The 22,201-nt window shown below is 37.4% G+C and overlaps 2 protein-coding genes across 4 annotated transcripts in view; both read left to right on the forward strand.

Annotated features, from left to right (window-relative positions):
- The first annotated feature begins 959 nt into the window (after positions 1 to 959).
- On the forward strand, positions 960 to 7,397 carry LOC102222360 (synaptotagmin-1-like). Of its 3 annotated transcripts, none has more exons than XM_023351785.1 (9): positions 960 to 1,141; positions 1,722 to 2,376; positions 4,220 to 4,401; positions 4,750 to 4,863; positions 4,950 to 5,117; positions 5,609 to 5,776; positions 6,042 to 6,159; positions 6,857 to 6,990; positions 7,075 to 7,397. In XM_023351785.1, the coding sequence occupies exons 2-9, from the start codon at positions 2,244 to 2,246 to the stop codon at positions 7,279 to 7,281; spliced, it is 1,224 nt and encodes a 407-aa protein (XP_023207553.1). In that variant the 5' UTR covers positions 960 to 1,141; positions 1,722 to 2,243; the 3' UTR covers positions 7,282 to 7,397. The 3 variants fall into 3 exon arrangements, with proteins under 3 accessions (XP_023207553.1, XP_023207549.1, XP_005802095.1); XM_023351781.1 differs by having other exon boundaries at positions 2,213 to 2,376; XM_005802038.2 differs by lacking the exon at positions 960 to 1,141 and having other exon boundaries at positions 1,238 to 2,376.
- Positions 7,398 to 9,423: 2,026 nt separating this feature from the next.
- The window catches only part of otogl (otogelin like), a 34,854-nt gene continuing 22,076 nt past the window's right edge, over positions 9,424 to 22,201 (forward strand). The window contains exons 1-22 of the mRNA XM_014469860.2: positions 9,424 to 9,496; positions 10,416 to 10,458; positions 10,733 to 10,778; positions 11,046 to 11,124; positions 11,214 to 11,306; positions 12,370 to 12,524; positions 14,190 to 14,311; positions 14,433 to 14,638; positions 15,064 to 15,188; positions 17,177 to 17,283; positions 17,392 to 17,498; positions 17,602 to 17,727; positions 17,807 to 17,915; positions 17,988 to 18,034; positions 19,435 to 19,580; positions 20,414 to 20,540; positions 20,667 to 20,844; positions 20,918 to 21,042; positions 21,127 to 21,336; positions 21,476 to 21,644; positions 21,780 to 21,854; positions 22,081 to 22,124. Of these exons, the coding sequence (XP_014325346.1) occupies positions 9,424 to 9,496; positions 10,416 to 10,458; positions 10,733 to 10,778; positions 11,046 to 11,124; positions 11,214 to 11,306; positions 12,370 to 12,524; positions 14,190 to 14,311; positions 14,433 to 14,638; positions 15,064 to 15,188; positions 17,177 to 17,283; positions 17,392 to 17,498; positions 17,602 to 17,727; positions 17,807 to 17,915; positions 17,988 to 18,034; positions 19,435 to 19,580; positions 20,414 to 20,540; positions 20,667 to 20,844; positions 20,918 to 21,042; positions 21,127 to 21,336; positions 21,476 to 21,644; positions 21,780 to 21,854; positions 22,081 to 22,124 (2,512 nt within the window). The remainder of the gene's footprint in view (positions 9,497 to 10,415; positions 10,459 to 10,732; positions 10,779 to 11,045; positions 11,125 to 11,213; positions 11,307 to 12,369; positions 12,525 to 14,189; positions 14,312 to 14,432; positions 14,639 to 15,063; positions 15,189 to 17,176; positions 17,284 to 17,391; positions 17,499 to 17,601; positions 17,728 to 17,806; positions 17,916 to 17,987; positions 18,035 to 19,434; positions 19,581 to 20,413; positions 20,541 to 20,666; positions 20,845 to 20,917; positions 21,043 to 21,126; positions 21,337 to 21,475; positions 21,645 to 21,779; positions 21,855 to 22,080; positions 22,125 to 22,201) is intronic.

Consider the following 22,201-nt stretch of genomic DNA (forward strand, 5'->3'; position numbering starts at 1 on the left):
ATTCACATGTTGTCATGTTCAAGCTTATGTATATTTTATTGGGTCTTGTGTGATTGAGTAATTTAAAGTAGCGAGTAATTATCTGGTGGAAGGAAATGATGCCTGGTTTTCAAAATGTTTTGCAACTAAAATATCTTAAACATGATTTAAGGTATTTCACCCTTTTTATCAGTGGGTCCATGAGAACACAACTGTCCTCATGACAGTTATAGTGTTAAATGTCTAAAAGTAATTACAAAAACGTTTGGTTTTTACCACCAATCAGGATGCCTAAGAAATATCAATGTGAGTCTGCAGACTTAGCAAATAGAGAAATGACACTCTAAGATACAGAAAATTTGGAAAAAGAAGATACACAAGTGTATGTTTCTATAATGTGTTGTTTCATCTGTTTTATCTCACAGGAGGAGATAAGTCAGCCCATTCCCTCGACCTGTCTCCTCCCCTTTACATCTTCTGTACAGTAACACTGGAACGTCAAGGTGAACTGAACAGCACAGGAACCTGATCGCTATGTTACTGCAGAAACCCCATCCCAAGCTTCTAAATCAGGCTACAACGTCTATACATATAATATGTGGCAGTTCTGCAGCTTCTACCAGATGTACACACACACACACGCACACGCACACACACAGAGCTGTCCACTCTGAATGTAAATGCCCTCCACTGGTGAACTCTCAGTATGCTAACGAGCTTTAAAAAGCAGTGTCACTACACTAATGAATATGCATCAGGGGCCCGGTGAGGGTGACCTGTAGGGATGGGACAAGAGGTCTCGAGAGGTGGGGCGACAGGAATGTACACCACATCTCTCAAGAGACCTGATTGGACAGAAAAAGAATATATTCACCACAATAGAACACCCACTGTCTCTCACACCCACACATCCTCAAATAAACACACACCCTCAACCCTATCTTGCCCCACCCTCCCCGTTGTTGCCTCTTGATCCAGCTTCACACACCTGCTCTGCTTTGGTTGATGTCTGAAGACTGATGCGATGTATAACTACAGGGCAGCAAACTGATCCACACATCAGCGCTTCTCTTTTTGCTTCTCTGACTCCTTCAACATCTCTCACCCTCTTGAAATACTGAAGGAACAGAAAAATCTGATATTTGGACATCTTTTACCACAGGTATGGATTCAATATTTCCTTTCATTATATCATTAGAAAGTCATTGTAACAATAATTTCAGAAAATGTATAGATTTTCAGAGCAGAGAGCGAGTTATAGACAAAAATTACATATAACAAACCACATAAATCAGATCTAAGCAGGCCTGCACCAAAAATTTGAATATGTTTAAATTAAAAAAATGTATAAAAGTGACAAAGACTATCTGAAAATGGGGTGATTTCAGATTTAACACCACATTTTTAAGATTAAGAAAAAAAAGGAGCTTTATAGGTACAATATGTTGCAACCTTTGTTACAATGTAGTGCAGTTAAATCAAGCACATAAAAAGGTGTAAAAAAATCTATTTTTTTGCAGAAATTACACAGATAGAGTAAATTTCATAATTATAAAAGATGCAGTTTAGTTAGACTAAGATATAAGTAACATTTATCATCTCTCATTACTGCACTGAGGCTCAAAAAACCTTTGAAAGTGAGATAAGTGTCTGCATGGATGTGCTGATTCAGCCCCAGATACTCAATACCTGTGATGTCTGCAGAATTGAAAATAACAACCCAAAACATTTCCTGTGCTCAGGAGTCAAGTTTTGGCAGCACTTATTGCACTGGCGTGACCTTGGCACATGACTCTGACCTCTGGCAACTGAGCGTGGAACAGCGGAGATCCACACGTGGTGCTTCACACACTTCCTACCGCCCTTCACGAACCCCCCCTCCCCCTCAGCCGTACCTCTTTAACTGCATTTCAGCAGCTTTGGCAAAGACAGCAGCTTTCATATCCTGTGTTTGAGTGTTTTTGCAATGCCAGCAGAAACAAGAGAAGTTATTTGACACTGGTGTATATACTCCATTTATAAGCGCATTATTGCATCAAATATTTGATCAACAGACTAAGGAATCTGTCGGCGATCACACGGTCTGCTCTGAAGGGCTCTTCAAATTACGTTAAATAAAACTACACACTTTATGAGATTTATAGCTGTGGCAGTCTCTGCCTCGTTTGAACGGTGATGTTGCAGAGTGGTGCTGAGCCTTCTCTTTTTTGCATTGTTTTTATTTTTCTGACAGTGAAATCCCTGATCTGTCACTGCGACCGATAATGAATCGACGAGCTGCACCGAGTACCTCATTCAGCCCCACTAAGATCCCAAATGCAGCAACTACACCGGGCAAAAACCAAACTGGAAGCCACGGTGCCAATAAGTTCATGAATGAGCTACGGAGCATCCACAGTGAGTTGGACAGGAGAATCGATTTCCTTTGGATCTCAGTCATATTTCAAAACTATTGTTGTATGTCAGCACTTGTTAAAAATATTAGAGATTATTGCTTTTGCTCCAGTTAAATATTTAATATACTACTTAAATACAGGATATTGGCGGAAGTAAATGCCTGGATTTAGCAACGGTTTTGGTGGCACATCCTGGAAGTTGTCAAAGGGGAAGGTAGATTGGAGCCTCAAATAACCTGAGGTTAGCACATCAAAATCAGAAACCATAGCAGAATTTTATGAATTTTTATAATGGAGCTTAATATTAAAGTTAGGTGGGAGGCAGAGCAGAGAGTGAGTTATAGGCATATAAATGTGAAACCTAGGGAAGAAAGTAATAAAAGTATTGACATAAGAATAAGAATAACAAAAATAAGTAAATAATTGAAACATACTCTCCTGTCTTATAATAATAATAATAAAAATACATGTGAATGTTTGTCTGGATGTATGGCGGGAGGGAATTGTTGCTCTTGCATACAAATTACAGGAGATTCATATTTATCTACACCTTTAATATTAGGTTTAGGCCCTGTCGATATCAGTGTAGAGGATCTACACCCTTTCTGAAAAAAATCCTATAAAGATGACCATTTTTTGGAAAGATCTTGGAAAAAAAATTACTCCAATTGTTCCTGAGACTTCACCGGGCTTAAATGACAATGTAAAGTGAAATAGACCAAAAACAAGTACGATGTGCTTGAGGCCAAGAATTACAGAATGTCAGAGGTGCTGCTATGATATAATTGTTCTCAAACAGCCTTATATTGATTATTGAAGTGAAAATCAGGGTAATTAAAGCACCTCACCTGATATGTGTTTCTTTAAAAAAAAATTTTCCCTCAAACATCAATTGAATGTAATTTTTGAAAAAGCTTGCTTAAGGATTTAAACGATTCTGACTCTTTTTGTAGTTATTTTTAATGTAGCTACGAGCAAATAAAGTGGTGACAAAGTGAAAAGATTGAGGGAGTCTGGGGAAGTCTCAGAGTGGAGAGGCAAACACTGGAAATCTCTGTTTTAATGTGCGTGACCTTCAGGCACTGAGGCAGCACAGCATGAGAAAACATTATGCCACCATGATCAAAATAGTCACTTAAGACAAGGAGTGTCTTGGAGACCCATTATCAATTAATGGTGTTTACTGCTTCCTCCATAAAGGCCATCTGTTATATAAATACAAAGCCATAGATAAATGCTGCTTAGAAACATTCTAAAGTTCTCTGGGTGCAGAAAGATCGAGGAAACATGTTAATCAACAATTTTGCTTACTTTTAGAGCATCATTTTGAATAGGAATTTTATTTTAGTTTCATTAATTTTATTTTAGTTTCATTAAATTTTTTGCAAAACTCAAAACAACTTACAGAGATTGTAAATTATTCACTATAAGTTAATAAAATATTTTACTCAGCAAGAGTAGACACATTTCGCAATAATCAAGATGCAGAAAATCAGCAAAATGTACCCTTTATTAAACTCGCCAAAGGAAATATCTAAACTGATCTACAATTGTCATAAAACATTCTACAAATGTATTGCCCCCAAATCTCATGGTAATGAGTTATAAAAAGACTTCAAAAAACATCTGTCAGGTCATCTGCAAAATTTAGCATTGTGGGAGGAACATTCATAAGTCCTGTAATCTAAACTTTATTTTTTTTTAAGTTAACCAGTGTGTCCAGGGATGTCTAATTAGCAATTTTCACACATTTTTACCGGTTAAGAGGGTGATATTACCAGACTGGACCAGATGCAAATGCATTATTATTTTCTCCCATGCATTTTATGTTTGTGATTTTGTAGAACCATCCTGGGCTACAGCCGCCCTTTGCATCGTCAGTTTGTGCATGGTGCTGTCATGTGTTCTTTGCATCTGGAAAAAATGCTTGATAAAGAAGGACAAGGACAAAGAAAAGGACAAGAAGAAAGGAAAAGAGACAATCAAGGGAGGTTTTGACACTGAAATGGATGGGGGTCACAATGAGGTAAGCTAGTGGACAACAAACACATTCACGGACAGTCACCTCCTGCAGACACATTGTCCTTGTAATGTATCATAGCCCTGACGTCTGGGTCACCCAGGACGAGTTACTGTCAGTGCACTCTAAGACTAATGGACGTGCTGCTCATCGCTCATGTTAAATGTAAAGTTAAGGTGAGGTGACGAAAGTTGCTTTGAAGGAGATGACTGCCTTGTCTGAACAACAAACGTCTACTGTTACATAGGTTAATGAGGAAAAATAGCACAAACTCGTCCGTTTCCATGTTAAAGAAAGGGCATGTTTAAATGTTTATTCAGCATTTATATTGAATCCATGTCTATCTCTCTGCAGCCCACAAAAGATGAAACAGTCAAAGAAACGGAGCTTTCGAAACATGAGCCCAAGGAGGACGAGAAGCTCGGCCGACTTCATTTCACATTAGACTATAACTTCACTGAAAATTCGGTGAGTTCCTGCAGCTGCTCCATCTTCCAACTGGTTATCAACTATATGTCTTCATCCTGTTGCCATTCTCTGTGCTCACACTCCAGCTAGTGGTCGGCCTCTTGGAGGCTTCAGAGCTTCCAGCAATGGATGTGGGAGGCAGCTCTGACCCTTATGTTAAACTCTACCTGCTCCCAGACAAGAAGAAAAAGTTTGAAACTAAGGTCCACAGGAAGACGCTAGAACCAAACTTCAACGAAACCTTCACATTTAAGGTAAAACATTAGAATAGGCAGCCTATTTAAAAGGGCTGGTTTGTTAATACAGTGCTGGAGGAGTTGGCTTCAAACAGATATATTCTGTTTCTGTTTTTTTTTTTCTTTTTTGTCAGACATAATGTTTCAGATCATTTAACGAATGTTAATATCAGTCACAGATGACCTGACTAAATTCAAGATGTACCTTTTAAATAAGGATTTTATGAAATGAATAAAGCAATCCAAACCAATCTGAGCTTTTTTAAAAAAAAAGTTCTCCCTTTCCAGCAACAATCGCTATCAAGTAATGACAGGGAGGTTTTTGCATCACCATGGAGAAATTAGAAATTTTGAGCCATCATAATTCAATCAAAAAGACACATCAGATATTAAAATTTGTTTTGTGATCTGAAACATTTAAATGCAACAAAAAAGCAAAAATAGAAGAAAAGGAAGTCGATACTTTTTCACAGCATTATAGCTATGTGAATTTTTGCTCTTCTGTAAAGGTACCGTATACGGACTTGGGCGGAAAAACCCTTGTGATGACTGTGTATGACTTCGACCGGTTCTCAAAGCACGACGCAATTGGGGCAATAAAGATACCAATGAGCAGTATAGACTTCAGCCAGTCTCTGCAGGAGTGGAGAGATCTGCAGAAGGCTGAGAAGGAAGAGGTGGGAAGATAACTTTACAGAGAGCTGTATTAGTTAAAATTATGCATAATGAAAAGCCTGTGGGTTTTTACAAATGACCTATTAGGGAAAAATCTTTCTTAAAAGAAATAATTTCTATTACTTATAATCAGACAAAATTATGCTATTTTAAATTATTTGGAATCCAGCTGTTCTGAAGCAGTTACCTGCGACCATTATATTAAAATATCATAAAATATCCATTATCTGACATTCTTCCAACTTGATCTTCATGTTTGTAAATCAGAGCGAGCGGCTTGGAGACATATGTTTGTCCTTGAGGTTTGTACCAACTGCAGGGAAACTGACTGTGGTTGTCCTCGAGGCCAAGAACCTGAAAAAAATGGATGTGGGTGGATTATCAGGTGAGTCTAGCTGCAGAGTTCATGCAAATTTTAAAACTGAAGTTAGCAGTAAATACTTTCTGTCCATGATTAATGAATAATGATGACTCTGTTTTACAAAATTCTCAGAAAATAGGAAGTTCTGTGATTTGTTTAGCATCTAGATCTTGTTCAAAATCAGACTGTTGGATCCAATTTGAAATCCAGAAATGAAATAATCCACAGGCCAATAGATAATGAGATTGCTTTTCCTTATTGAACTTATCTTTATTACCAAGTAACACAAAAATCAATGGATTAATAAGGTGAACCACAATTCAAGTTGTGATGTGGCTAAACAAAAATAAATGTCACAATCTAAATGTAAATTTATGTTAAAAGCCTTTTTTTTGTTAGAAATCCAGATTTTTATCTTTTGCACATTGGAATAAAAAATAAAGCCTGAAAGCTTTTTAACACACTTACTCAGACTTGGAAAATAACAAAATAAAAATTCTAAACTTTTCCTCACTTTTTCAGAACCTTGAGGTCATCTTAGATTCCCATCACTAAAATGTTTTAACATTTAAAGTAGCTGATGTGGGTCAGTTCAGTTCACTTGGATCTTAAATAAGGAATCACTACAACTAATGTTGCTTTTCATTGATAGAGTTACAGAATGGATGCCAAGCTTTTGGTCTGCTGCTTTAACATAAAACACCCCTGTTCTCTTTTGCAGACCCATATGTGAAGATCCACTTAATGCAGAATGGCAAACGACTGAAGAAAAAGAAAACTACTATAAAGAAAAACACTTTGAACCCTTATTACAATGAGTCATTCAGCTTTGAAGTGCCATCCGAACAATTAGAGGTACGCTAAAGAGGTATTTGGGGATACGTAGACGTGAATAATGTTCAGCGTATAATCCTTCTTCTGCATAAACTTTCTTTGCAGAAGGTGCAAATAGCAGTGACTGTGCTGGACTATGATAAGATTGGGAAGAACGATGCCATTGGGAAATTGCTTCTGGGCGGTAACAGCACTGGGACTGAACTGCGCCACTGGTCAGACATGCTGGCCAACCCACGACGCCCAATAGCCCAGTGGCACAGCCTTAAATCAGAGGATGAAGTCAACTCATTACTTTCCAACAAGAAATAAACCAGAGTGCAGGAAAATCGACTATTTATTTTAGGCTTATTTACCATCCTTCCTTTTATTTATCTTCCCAACTATATTAACCATGTAAATATTTTTGATTAAACATTTATGTTAAAATAACTGACTGTAAGATTTTTAGAATTACTTTTTTATGCTTCATCTTAAACATTATTTTAAAAATACATAACTATATAAAGTGCAATAAAACAAAAAAAAGATAATACGTTATGTCACATCTGTTTTGTGTTCACTGCAATAACAAACAAAATTCACCAGTAGAGGGAGACAATTTAAAGTTCTTCAATGAATGTTTGACAATGATATTCTCTTGCTGCTTTGTAAACTTACAAAGCAGCACCTTCTTACCTTGCTAGGTAAGAAGAGTTGACACCACTATAACATAATTTTAAAAAATGCTCTATCTTACATTTATGGTGCATTCTCCTGTATGGGCTCTATACATGTCTTAGCCTAATTTTGAATAATTTGATAAACTAATCTAAACTTTTGGTCAACTATACATTGACATGAAGAGTTACATATATATTTTTTGCTTTTAATATTTGCTTGTTATATTTTAGATGGGTATTAAGCATTCACTCACAACCTACAGGCATACATTCATGTAAAATTATTTGTGAAAATTGTGACCACATATCATATAATGTATTTTGGGATTAATACATACATTAGATTTTCATATGGTACTTTTTCTATTAGTATTTCATAAAGGTAAGCAGTTGAAAATGGTAAAAAATTGTCAATAAAAACACCACTACCCCAAACTACCAATATTTCAAGCTTTTAGCACAAAATGAAGTAAAGAACTAAGAATTAAAACCTCACAAACAATGTTTAAAAAGAAAGCTAATTCATAAATAGAATCACTATAACTTAATATTACTTTAAAAGTAAGAAAATATTATATGATAATGATGATGGTATATGAGAGAATCCAATAACTAGATTAAACACATGCATCTTTAGCCTACTCTGGTAGGCTAAAGATAAGCTAAACATAGAAAACCTAAATCTTTAGTCACTCATTTTTATACTCCTGTGATGTGATCTTGACAACCATTTGTCAAAATGGGAAAAAGGAATATTTTCTTACTTGAAGGAAATACACCCTTTATGTAAGGCAGATGCATATTGAGCTTCATCAGTCATAAAATGGCTACAAAGACATTTACTGGCCTAAATTTGCCTCTATCTATCTTGCTGCTATTAAAGCACCCTTGCCTTACTCTTAAAATCATCACCAAATCATTCGCCATGCTAAGCTGCATTGATGCAGTAATTCATGCAATAGGAGACCTAGCCAAAAACGGGGTGTATAGATTGTTTTTATAGACTAGCCCAATATTGAAGAAAACTGAATTCTTGGCTACATCCTCTATTAGGTGTAACAATAAACAAATACAATTATGCTGTGTGCAATATTTTTTTTAGTTTTTGCTTTGTGAATAAAAGTACTAAAACAAATTAATTTTCAAAATTTAATGCACCTGTGAATGAAGCTTTGTAAACCTGTAGCTTGGCAACACGTGAAAGTTAGATTAGTTTGAAATGTCTTATAACAAACTAGCTAGATTAACAGATTAATTCATAATTCAAAAATATATAAATTATTACGGAAACTGAAATAACTTTCTGGCAACATTTTTCTTTAAATCAACATATAATCTGTAATGTCGACACTGTTACTGGCTAATAACCTAGTATTTACGGTATTCTTATGAGGTAATTTCCATCATGATATACCAAAATATGACATGTAGTTAATTAGCGTTTATTCTGCTCAAGATAGGAAAACAGACGCTCTTGGTCATAGTATCGCAGTCATGAAGGCCTCCTCCACAATTTCCCTCCCTAAATCACAGTATGAGAAAGCAGAGCCGTGCAGTCAGAATGGGGGTGTTGGTGTAACAGAGAGCTCATTGCAGGCTCACCTGTGCACGCAGGTGTGGACAAACCGCTCGTCATCTTCTTCAGGAGGAGCTTCCGCCTCCTCCAGGTGGCTTTACAGGTGCAACTGAGTTTCATCCCGCTTCTTTCTGCCAGATATCCTAAACCCTTTCCTCTCGGGACAGCTGAGATGCACCGTTAACGTTTCGGTGGGACTTCCTTTCGAACTCTGAGATGAACGTGAAGTGGACAGTGAAACGATTTCTTCTTCTTTCGTTTTCAGTCTCCCACTTGCTGTTACTTGAGGGTAAGTTAGAGTTTTGCTTATCCAGAACGTCATCAACCAACACTACACGTTGCCATTTTTTTATTCCATTCGAGAAATATTTTTTGTTTAACGTTTATTTTTAAATACTTTGTCTCTCACTTTAACATGAAATCAACTCAATTAGAAATAACTTGCAACTACCAGTCATGTAAAAAAAACTGCTTCCTTGGCTTTCTTCCTCAAATTGTTGATACAGGCTACAGTTGAGTCTAAATAATTCGTGCCACTGGCTGATTTAGATTTATTTCATCCAGTCATCCAGTCAAATTTGTTTCTGAAAGGAAATGACAAGGCATCTGTCAAAAAAATTAAATAATGCACAAGAGTGTATTATTAATTATTATTAATCAATTTCAATTACATTTTAATTAACTGAAATAAAATGTATCCATGCTTTAATTAACATGGATAAATTCCATGTCAGTAATTATTTTTGCTATAAAATTTTAAATAATCAATGGAAAACATAAGTTGGCTTTACAACAAACAAGTACTTTGGTTATTTTTATAAATGCTGTTAAGCTTCTGTCATGTATCTTCTGATTGCTTCAATGTTAGGTTTGAAGGTCTCCTTGCCATCAGACTAATCGTTTGCTCCCTCTACAGATCCTCTGTCAAATTAGTCAAGATAGGGATTGGGGCACTCCAAAGCATTGTTATTATTACTGTAGCTTCCTGTTAGAAGGAATGTATTACTGAAATTAAAAGATTGCCTTAAATCTAAATCTGTCACAGGGAGTAGTAATTCTAGCCTTTATTGCAACTTTTTAAATTGTAAAACTCAAAATTGATTTGTCTTGAGCACATGTCAGCCTAGGAAAATAAGTTTGTATTTAAAAAGGAGCCACACTTTTTAAGATTTTAAACTCTAATCCTGGTGTTGTGCCATTTTATTTAGGAGGTCAGAGCCGACTTTCAGTGGCAGAGGGAAGATCACAAAGGTAAATGAAAGACAGAAATGTGGAAATATTTTTTTGTTGTTTTTTTCCACAAATGATTCCCATCCAAAGTCATAGGATGGCCATGATAAATGCATGCTTTCAACTAAGACAATGTGTGTGACAGAAACTGATTGAATGTGAACTCGCATTTTTTTTTGTGAGCAAGGCTTTAGTGAAAAGAAGTTTGGAGTCTGGATTCAAGTGGTGTAAAGTGCACTTAAGTCTCCCCTCTGACTGTTTCTACCCACTAATGTGCATGTTTGTCTGTTCACAGGAGGGCTAATGCACTTCGGAGGAAACGGGATCTCCTTGGGGAGGAGGTTTGTACACTACACCTAAGAGAACCAGAGGAGGTCAGGGCACCCTCATGCGCATAACACCTCATCCGGCACAAAGCCGTCTTTGTAACCAACTAGACACAGTCACAAACACGTACACATTTCACCCACTCAGTCTGATACAACTTTTAACTTAAAGCAGCAGATACACAACTGGTGTAACACAGAGTCAGTGAGGCTGTTAATTTTTGAGAATTTTTACAGGAAATAATCTAAATGTCTTTTGTATGTTGTTTTTTCCCCCCCAAGACATATAGGCCATTGTTGCCGGAAAGTTCACTGTCACGCAGCGTTTTGCACAACTACACAGCCAGAGATGAATCTTCAGGTAAATACGATCTTGAAATTTACCCCACATTTACAGAACATAAAACTCTGTATGGAAAGAATTTCAGTTTGTCTTTCTGTCTGTTTCAGAATATTGTGGCTGCCTTAATGGAGGTTGGTGTCAGGAGGACAGTGTGTGTGACTGTTCTCAGTTTCAGGCATTGGGAGACCGCTGCCAGATCAGTAAGTCATTCACTCGCATCTTCACACATTCATATCATCCTCTTATGTCAGCTCATGTTCGTCTCTGTCTTGAAAATAATATGCCTTTCCTAACAGATTCAGACTTTATGACAGCTACAATGAGACTCTTTCGAACATTAATAACCTAAACACTTGACAGTTGTATTTAGTAGAGGTTTCTTAGCTTTCTGGTGTAATTATTTCTTGTCATAATTCCCAACCATGTTCAAACACACCCACTCACAAAGACCTGCATAAAAGATATGACCAATAACTATGGGGTTTAGTGACAAAGTTTCTAGCCTTTAAATTTGAATGTAATTTCTGGTTATGTCCTGTCGACCTCCATCCACATATCCAAGTAAATATTTTTTTCAATTTGAAGAACTAAATTCAAGACTGTATTTCTAATTGAGTTCATTAAAAGTCGTGCGTCCACCTAGCCATCTGTCGAGATTTAAAGTCTCACGACTTGCCAAATACCTGCCAAGAACATTTAAACATTGGATAAAAAACAATAAGAACCCTGGAAATTTGAGCATACAAAAATATGAAACCTGTAGGGATGTAGTTAGTGCTAAAACCCATTAAAGTGGTTCTGTTGTTACTTATAAAGGAACTTAGATGTTTGACAAAAAAGTACATGAAAAATTTAAGTTTGGTTTAATAATAATTGTCAAGGTAAAAATAGTTAACATACTTAGGAAACATTTCTGATTGAGACACTAATGAGTGCACAAAATACCACTCACTGATAAAATTACAGGATGTGAATCACTGTAGCTGCCATCCATGCTCTCAGATTATGAGAAGGGTCTCGAGCAGCATCTTGGCATAGCAAGCCATGGGGATTTTCCAGCAACAAAGGGCTTTTACAAAATTCAGGTATTCATTTTCAACTGATAAGTTTAATTAAATGCAAAATGATGAAAGATATAAAGATGATAACCGAGATCAGATGATATGTTTGCCCTCTCAGTTTAGTAAAAAAAAAAAAAAAGACGAAAAAACCCTTCCTTTTACAAGAACAATTTCTAAATTAATTAAGCCATTGTCCTGCTAGTACCTAACCAGGGCCAGGATAGAGATGGGATCTGCAGGTCGTGGGGTCAGCATCACTTTGAAACATTTGATGGGATCTACTTCTACTTCCCTGGAACCTGCTCTTATATTCTGGCTCAGGACTGTCACTCAGCTACTCCAGAATACACAGTGTGGGTAAGGCCAATATACAACATTATTTAACATCCTGTTATTTTGGTGTGAATGAAAATGCTATGCGTTATATGAGGTATGTTAAAGCAAAATGTCATAAATTTGAAACAAAACATACTAAGCAACCTTTTACTGTACGTCTTGGGTTTTGCACATTTTAGCATCTTTCCTCTTGTCTTTTAGTATACAAAGACAAATTATAAATGGTAGCTAAACTTTCCCAGTGTTTGAATTCTTTGCTCATGCCAATCACTTCTTTAATTAGCATCTCAAATGATGACAAAATCACTGAACAGTAAATGTATTTTGTTGTTTCTTTAATTCTAACAGCAACATTTACATATGGATTTGTGTGATTACAGAATTATAGATGTCAAGCATATATTTATGGTAATCCTTAATGTAAAAATGTTATGCTATGATAAAATGGAAAGGACTTAACAGTTATCCAGTAGAATCGTTGAGTCTGTCCACAATGAGAGTACCTCACTGAAAGTCATTGCCAGAGGTTGTTGACAGAGTGTTGTATGCAGGTATATTATTTAAAAGATCTGTGGAAGAAAAAACATGGATCAGAAATAGTGGCTGAAGCACCACGGTAACCACAGCCTTGAGTAGATTGCAAAGCAAAGTCCATGTCACATTTACTGTGTTAAATGTGATGTGGTAATTGCTATAACATATCACTGTAATAATAATTACAACTGAACTGTTGCTCAATAGTCTAAAGTAATTTTGTCTTTTGATTTTGAAATCACCCTGCCATCAGGGGAAAGAGTGGAGAAGCTCAGAATTCAAATTTATTGATGTCCAATGTGACTCTTTCTATTGTCAGTGATGATTTGAGGAGACATGTCATTTTTCTTATGAAGTCCACAGTCAGCAGAGCTGTCCATGAGGACAACTTTATGGAGATGCTGAAATCATCTCCTCACAGGATCTGTCAACTGCTGACACTCCCCAAAACATCAGCTTTAATGACCATGGCATCATTGCCGTTAGCCAGGAATTATTATTTCCCAATCCCTCCCAATTCAGTCTGACGGTTATTGTCTAAAGGAAGACAGGAGACACCAGACCAATCAGTGCAGATAAACTGAAGGCTGCTATTAAGGCAATCTGCACTTTTTTAGAAGCTCAGCAGAGACACAGACTGATGGCCTCCATGCCACACTGTTGATCCATTTTTAATGGTCTTACTGTTCAATCCATGGACATACTTTTTCAGTTAGCTGACATTTCTGTTTCAATTTGTATTGATCCTAATTAATATTATAATATTCTGAGAAACACATTATTTGGCTTTCATTATATGTAAGAAATAATTCTGAAAAGTAATTATGTTTTTTTTTATCAATTTAATTATTAACTTAATTTAGATGTAAATATATGAAATATGTGCATATTTATGTTGAAATTTTCCCTTAGATAATTTTTATTCTTTATTCTGTTTTATATATTTTATATTCTATCTTTGTGTGAACCTACTTTTGCCTGTTGCTTTGCTGCAGTTGCACAAATACTGCAGCAGTGGAACAAAAAAAGAAATGTCTAACTATCTGACATCAAAGTTTCTCCTTTTTATTTCCATAATTAAAACAAACTCTAATGATAATCTAATGCATTTAAACCCACCTCTCTAGTCCATTATTTTGCTTGCTTTCTCAGATTCACAATAGCAGAGCGTGCGAGGGAAGTGTGTATGCATGTCCAAGAGCTCTCAGTTTGTTCTTCCCAAACGAGGAGGAGATCCATATCTCTGGATATCAGGTGCACCAGGGAGGTCGCAGGTGTGAAGAGAACAAAACAACCTAATAACATTGACCAATAAATGCCAAAGCCATCAACATTTCTCAATGCCTGACAGTATCATTTGTGACTTTCATTTTGTCTGTGTTTATGAAATGTCAGGTTAAGTTTGCCTCAGACTGTAGGTGGGGTGTTTATAGAGAGACTGGCTGATTACCTGCTTGTCAAGAGTGTGTTTGGCTTCTCTTTGGCCTGGGATGGAGGCTCAGGAGTCTACCTGAAGATGAGCGAAGCGCACCAGGGCACCCCTTGTGGCTTGTGTGGGAACTTCAACCACATTGCTGGTGATGACCTCGCCACTGCTCGGGGTAGGACTGGGCAAACTGGCCCCTCGTCCGTTTTTCTCCTCACTCAGCACCCACTCAGTGCAATTACTGTTATTATACACTCAGCGCTGATTCTGGTCAATTATAGAAGAGGTGGGACTATCATATACCAGAGCAGAAAGAAAAGAACTGTCACTTTGGTTCTAAAAGCCTAGAAGAAGTATGAACATTTCCTCACATGGCCAGTAATATTAATTATAATCTCTGGTTTTGTGGCAGAAAGGTTTCAAAAATAATTAGGTCAAACCCTAAATATCTAAAATATGGACATGTCATTGCAATGCCAAGTTTTGTTTGAATTGGCTTCTTGTTTTACTTAAGAGAAATGAACATGTACTTGTCATTTTCGAATCTGTTGATATGAGCCTGTTGGTGACATACTGTCACGTGTTCACTCTGTGTTTAAGGCATTCGAACAGATGAGCCTGCGGGGTTTGCTAACAGCTGGACAGTGGACCTTCCTCACGAGAGAGCTTGTCCCTCTGTAGATCTTGACTTTACTGGTCCTTGCCATTCTGAGTCAGACATGGATGTAAGAACCATAGAAAAATGTATCAGCTTTGTATTTGTATTTTCATTGTAATGTATTTTATTTCCTTTTTGGATGAAAATTGGCAAAAGAGAATATGTTGTGTTTAGACATGGGTTGATATGAGATTGTGATGCTATCATAACCTTCAGTGTAATTTCCTAAATAATGAAGCCATAAGCTTGACGCTCTCCGTCTTTCCCATTCGGTCCACTTGATGACGAAAACGACAAAACCAAAAAAAAGGGACTGGATCCTCTTAATATAGTTGACTGGTTTACTTCAGAAATAATAATAAAAACGGTACAAAGGTTACCTTTCCACGAAAAATAAAGAGAAACGACAATTTAAGAGGAAAGAGAGTGAGGTCAAAAAACTGTGTGGCTCCACTCCAACTGCCCAACTGACTCTTGCTAGCCACACCCTAAAATCCTTAATTCCAATTAGATATGCAAATTTTCAAAACTTAAGTGTAGTCAAATATAGTAAATTACTATGCAATAGATTTAACTAGTTATAATTTTTATCCAAATAAACAAATTATAATAAGAAATATGAACATAACTTATCCTAAAGTCTGAATAAACAAAAACTGAATTTAGGCTTCTACATTGAGTACAAATAGCACTGCTTCACAGTATCACAGTATTAACACAAAAATTTAAACGAAAATGTCCAATATGGCCTATTTGCTTTTAGGACAGAAAAGTAACAATTAATTTAATAGTTGACTAGTTTCATGATACAACAGACAACCTCATTAAACATAAAAATTGGCCAGAGAAATAAAATATTTGCAAGTTTCATCTACCGTATTTTTCGGACTATATGCCGCTACTTTTTCTCCACGTTTATAGCCCGGTGCTGCTTTTCTTCAACCGCCAGGGGGCTCTCTAGCAGGAAATGAAGCATTGGAAGTCAAAATTGGAAATAAAAGAAGAGAGTGTTAAGAACAGGCACATGCTAGCAGCAGGCACAGCGGAGAAATTTCTTCACACTCATGCCCCCTCATCATGGAAACAACACGAAGGAAAAGATACCGCTTTTAAGTTGAGGAGTATGGATGGATGAATGGAGCCGCTGCATGTAAACTCGGCGTGAACAAATCCATGTTTCGGGGTTGGAGACGCAGGGCTGCGTCCTTAAGAGCAGATTTATTAAGGACGCTCCCTGTGGAGGCAGAGATACCAGGTGCGGCTTATATAATAAGTTTCCAGGGTTTTTTTTTTATTGTAGGTGTGGCTTATAGTAAGGTGCGCTCTATAGTCCGGACAATACGGTAATCTACACAAGATTAAAATTACACATACAGGTTTAAATAAATTTGGGCCTGTGTGTTCAATATTCAGGTAAACTAAGCTGTAGGGTTTCTTTCTAAAACCATTTTTGATATGCATTTGGCATCACTGGCCTGTAAGAACATCCAGCTGAGTTCAAGCTGGACAGAATCAACCTTTCTGTTGATTTGTTGAAAAAATCTCCCATTGTTCTACCCACTGTGTGCAATGCTCAGCACCACTGGCAGTAAAACTGACCCTCAGCATGATGCTGCCACCATCATGCATGACGGTTTGTATATCAGCCTTTGGTTTTAAAAGCCTCACCTTTCTAAACTTACAATATGTGGCCAAAGAGTTTCATTTTTGTCTTGTCAAACCATACAACTTTTACTGAGAATGTTTTGATATGAAGGCTGCTGGTTGTTCTTGAACATCTTTACCAATATTACCTCATCTAAGATTGATCCTTCTGGTTGAAGCCTCAACATAATTCCAGGAGGACAATAATTCCAGACCAACTTGTATCCCCAGATCTTGCTTTTAGAAATAATCAAAGTTGTAGTCATTCAACCCGTAATGAATGATTCAAATCCATGAGTTAAACACTATAATTCATGTGACAATCATGCACACGAGTGTATGTAAATGTACTTATGTTTTTTTTTTTCAAACGTATGTATCCCGACCTTCTCATTCTTTGCAAATCTGCAGGATGCCATTGAGAAATGCAGTGCTCTTCTTTTCTTTCCGTTTCTGTCCTGCCATGAAAACATCGACCCGAATCCCTTTGTTGCCAGCTGTGTCTCTGACCTCTGTGTGTAAGTCATAGCCTGATCACAGCCAACTGTATGCATTCAAAACTTTTACTTGAACAGAATCTTGTATATCAGAAACTAAATTATTCCAAAATGTTCTCTCTCTTTTAGGTCCGATGATGAGGAAACATATTGTCGAGCTTTGGTTGAATACACCAGAGCCTGCTCACATGTTGGATATCCTGTAAGAGAGTGGCGGGACAGTTTTCCATCGTGTAGTAAGGGTCCTCCACTGCTCTCTGCTGAGACACCTGTTAAACAGACTTATCCTCTCAGGCCCTCATGTGTCATTGTTATTGCTTGTTTTCTGTTTGTTCACAGACGACGGCTGTGAGGAGAGCTTTGTGTATAGAGACTGTATCAGTTGTTGTCCGCCCACATGTACATTTGAGAAAGAGTGTCTAGGAACCAACCTGCACTGCCTGGATGGTTGCTACTGCCCTGACGGTATTTAAACCAAATAAAAGGATGGCTAGGTTAATAAAATAAATCAAGATAACTGAATGTAAGCCCTCTCTGCACACAGGTCTCATCCTACAGAATGGAACATGCATCCCTGCATCTCAGTGTCCTTGTGTTTATCATGGAACATCTTATCTGCAAGGACAAGTGCTTCAACAAGGCTGCAGTGTCTGGTATGTGTGATCTGTCTTTTGTCGGAACATATGACATAATTAACTTGCTCATTACCTATTTTGTTTTTTCAGCATTTGCATGGGAGGAGTGTGGAATTGCACAGAGAATAACTGCACAGGTGAGTCTACTGATTAGGAAATTTGATAGTCATGTGAAAGAAATTAGGATAACCTATTGAATATAAATTTTTTTAATAGGGAATTTTCACATAACAATATCTAACTTAATTTTTTCTGGAGGAGGAACTGAACAGCTAGATTAAACCAACCAAAGGGAAAAAAATATTGTTTTACTTACTAGACAAAAAATGTCAAGAAAGATTTGTGTTCTCACTTTGACTAAAGTTTGGACACCGTACCTTCTAATGTATTTTACTCACCCTATTTTGTTAAATTAATTTTGTTTTGTTTGTCTCACTCCTCTCTTATAACTGTGAAATACTGTATTTGAGAAGCTACGTGAATGTACGGACTGTTTCATGTCAACCATTAGCAGTATAATATCATGACCTGGTCTTTGCGTCTGTCGGAAAATAATTACTTTTCTGACAGCCCTTTGATGAATGTTTTGGATCATTGTTATGTTGCAGGGTCCAGTCATGTTTCAGCATCATTCTTTTCTTTTTAATGCTGATCCAACACTGATTTAGAGGAGAATTCATGATGAATCTTATGATTGTGAGCTGGCTAGGTTTATGTCAATTATGTTCTTGTTATGATGCCTAAGTAATTTTAATTCAGTCTGAAGAACATTATTCCACAAGTACTGGTCTTAGTCTATGTCCTCTCTGGCAAACTGTAATTTGGCCTTCATATTTGGCTGATTTAATATTCTTTTGAGAAATTCCTTATTAAACTCATAAACTGCTACTTTTTCCCTGAAGGCAACAGACAGCTTATCTAATCCTGTCATGAAGTTCACCCTTTTCAACTCAAAGGTGAACACCAAACTATAATTTCTGAGCTTCAAGCAGGGCATACCTTTTTGAAAATACTCTAGGTATCTTCTTTTATGGGAATAAATTTATTCCTATTTAGAAATGACACATTTTAATTACATTTTCGTGAACATTTAAGAAGTTTTTTTTCTTCAGTTTTATTTATATTAATGGATTTTTATAGTATTGTTAAAATTGATATTGAACATCCATATGTCCAAATACAGTGACCCTGCAGTACTCGTGGGGGTCAGAGACTGCAAGCGCTTGCAAATAGCTAAAATGTGTGAATGCTTGAGTCGTCTTCCAAAAACTCTTTCAGTTGTCTACTTTAATAGGTCACACGCCATAAAACATAATATGCATTAAAATGCATAATGAACTCCGTCTTAAACTGTGCAATTTTTGAGCCGATTTAGTTCTACAGAAAAATACACAAATAGGTGAATCCACCAACACCCAAGAAAAGGGGTGGCTGTTAAGAAAAATGCACTTTTATGCTATCCTAATTTTTTGTGATTGTAAGCAACAATTACAGGAGATGGGGAAAAAAAGCTACCTTTCTATATTTTCCGTCACAGCCGAGTGTTCAGTCGTAGGAGACATGTTTGTGACAACATTTGACGGCAGGATGTTTCTCCAGCCGGGGGCGTGTCAGTATGTGCTGGCAAAGAGCCGAGGCAGCAGCAAATTCACCATCACGCTGCAGTATACCACCTGTGAAGAGGTAACACACTGTCCTTTACACACGCAGAATAAAGTACTATACTAAGAAATATGTTTTCTTTTCCTGTTTTTTCTAGCTGATTGAGACAGTTGTCCTGTCTTAGCAAACTCCCAAGTCCACACTTGTGTTTTATTGTCTGGATTTAATTGTCAGAACCAAACCAGGTGTCGGCTATAAAAAAAGTCTCTTTGTATTGTTTATTTTAAGTTTGTGCATATTACTGAGAGGCTTGTTGTTTTTCTAATGTGAAGCACTTTGAACTGCCTAGTTGCTGAAATGTGCTGTACAAATAAACTTGACATCAGTTATGAACACAGAGACAAAATGACAATGGAACGGTCTAGATAAAAGCAAATTCACATCTAATACGGCATTCCAGTAGGAAGTGGGACTGGAAAAATCCCACCGTTTTTAATGGCATTTTTTCTCACTGCTAAAGCCTTATGGGATTGGCCAACCTTTTTCTAAGCTTCAACTCTTATGGAACAGCTGTTTACAAGGATTATAAATGTGTCTAGGGCAATATTTGACAATTCTTCCTGAAATGTACAGTATATCTCAGGTCAGATATTGATGTTAGGCAAGAAGACCTGGCTCACAGCCTCAGGCTGAGATCAGGTTGAGGTCAGGACTCAACATCCAATTATAGTTCATCAGACTGCCGTACTGAGGGGGGGCATAAAATTGTCCGAAATGTGTTGGCAAAGTTTAGCACTCGTGAATTTAATGATTTTGATGGGTGAGTGAATGCTTTTGGCGATATAGTGTGTGTGTGTATTTCTATGTGTATTTTCATGACATGACTGGTATTCTGTCACTTTGTTTCATGACAGCATCAGGTGTGCATTCAGTCAGTGACAGTGGTATTGGATGAAGATGCAAGTCATCAGATCACCTTGACCAGAGAAGGGGAAGTGATCATTGGTGTCAACCCATCCCCCACCCTGCCCTATGTTGACGGTAGAGGCTGCAGATAAATAATGGCATCAATTGAAACTAGAAAATAAAAAACAACATTTCAACTCTGTGATATTTTAGTTATGGAACATAACTTTTAAAATCGAACGATTTTCTCTGGATGTACAGATGCAGTAGCGGTGCACAGACTGACCTCTGTGGTCACACAGCTAAAAACAGGGATTGGTTTACGCCTGCTTTATGATGGCCAAGGAGGGCGGGTGTACTTGCAACTCAGCAGCCAGTGGCATGGACAAACGTTGGGACTTTGTGGAACTTTTAACGGAAACCTACGAGACGATTTCCTGTAAAGATGTTCTATCCATATGAATATAAATGTTAAAAATGTTTTTGTGAACTTTATTTGGGTTTTCTTGCAGGTCTCCAGCAGGGATGATAGAAGGTACTCCTCAGCTTCATGCCAATGCTTGGAAAGTGTCATCTGCTTGTGTCGCTCCAGTTAATCTGCCCATTGTAGACCCATGTGAGATGAACCAGCACAATGGTATTTCTTTTCACAAATTTTGCTGTTAAAGCTTGTCTGTTTCTGGTCGGTCAGTCCATGATAATCTTTTTGCATGTGGCCCAGCATATTATGCTTCCCAGTGTGACGTGCTTTTGGACAGTGTGTTTGCTCCGTGTCATGGCTACATTAGTCCAAACATCTACCAGCAGCAGTGCCGCTACCAGGCCTGTCGCTGTGGGAGCAGCTGTCTGTGCACTGCACTGGCTCACTACACTTACCTCTGCTCCAAACATGGAGTTGACGTTAATTTCAGGTCGCAAGTCTCTGAGTGCGGTAAGTATTTTATATGGTTGAAAGCCATAATCATCAACATTAATAGAAGTAATCTCTATTTTATTTTTAATTAGTGACAAAAAATAAAATTTCAGTGATATTTTATGTTGAGCTTTGTTTGTTGTTGCTGCTGCTTTAGGAATTGTATGTCTTGGAGGAATGCAGTACCACTCATGTGTGTCTTCGTGTGGCCGATCCTGTCGTGCACTTGCCAACACCGAGACCTGCAGCCCAGCTGAGTGCGCTGAAGGTTGCGCCTGTCTAGATGGCAGTTACTATGATGATGTGCGCAGGCGCTGTGTGCAGTTGTAAGACTGATGTATCTCCTAAATTATCTGTAAAAACAAGTGATTCTGAATGCAACTGAGAACTGGCTTGCACCAGTTATTTTTCTGTAGTTCCACATGGAAAGCATCAAAATAATGCATTGAGTTTCTCATCAGGTCACAGTGTCACTGCTACTCCATGGGTGGTGTGTCGCAGCCAGGAGAAGTGACCTTCAGTGCATCTGGCCCTTGGTATGTCACAGCTCCTCCAACTTGGTCTGAACATTTAAAACATTCTTCTCCTTCTTTCTTATCTACACATTGTCATACCTGAATACACCATTTGATTTCTTTGAGAAGGAATAAAAGCTTCAGCGATTATCAAATGAGACATAAAGCTCTTAAACTAAGATTGTGTTCGATAGCATTATTCCCTTTCATAAACACTTGATTCCTTCTCTCCCATGTCCTTCACCAGCCTGTGCAGAAATGGGAAGATGGAGTGTGAGCCAGAAGAAAAAGGTAACCTCTCTGCTCCCTTCCTTCTCTTGTTCACTCCAACAACAAAGTCCTATACCTCACTGGCTGTAATCAAGAGC

The sequence above is a fragment of the Xiphophorus maculatus genome, chromosome 2 (genome assembly GCF_002775205.1).
Source record: "Xiphophorus maculatus strain JP 163 A chromosome 2, X_maculatus-5.0-male, whole genome shotgun sequence".
NCBI classification, from domain to species: domain Eukaryota; kingdom Metazoa; phylum Chordata; class Actinopteri; order Cyprinodontiformes; family Poeciliidae; genus Xiphophorus; species Xiphophorus maculatus.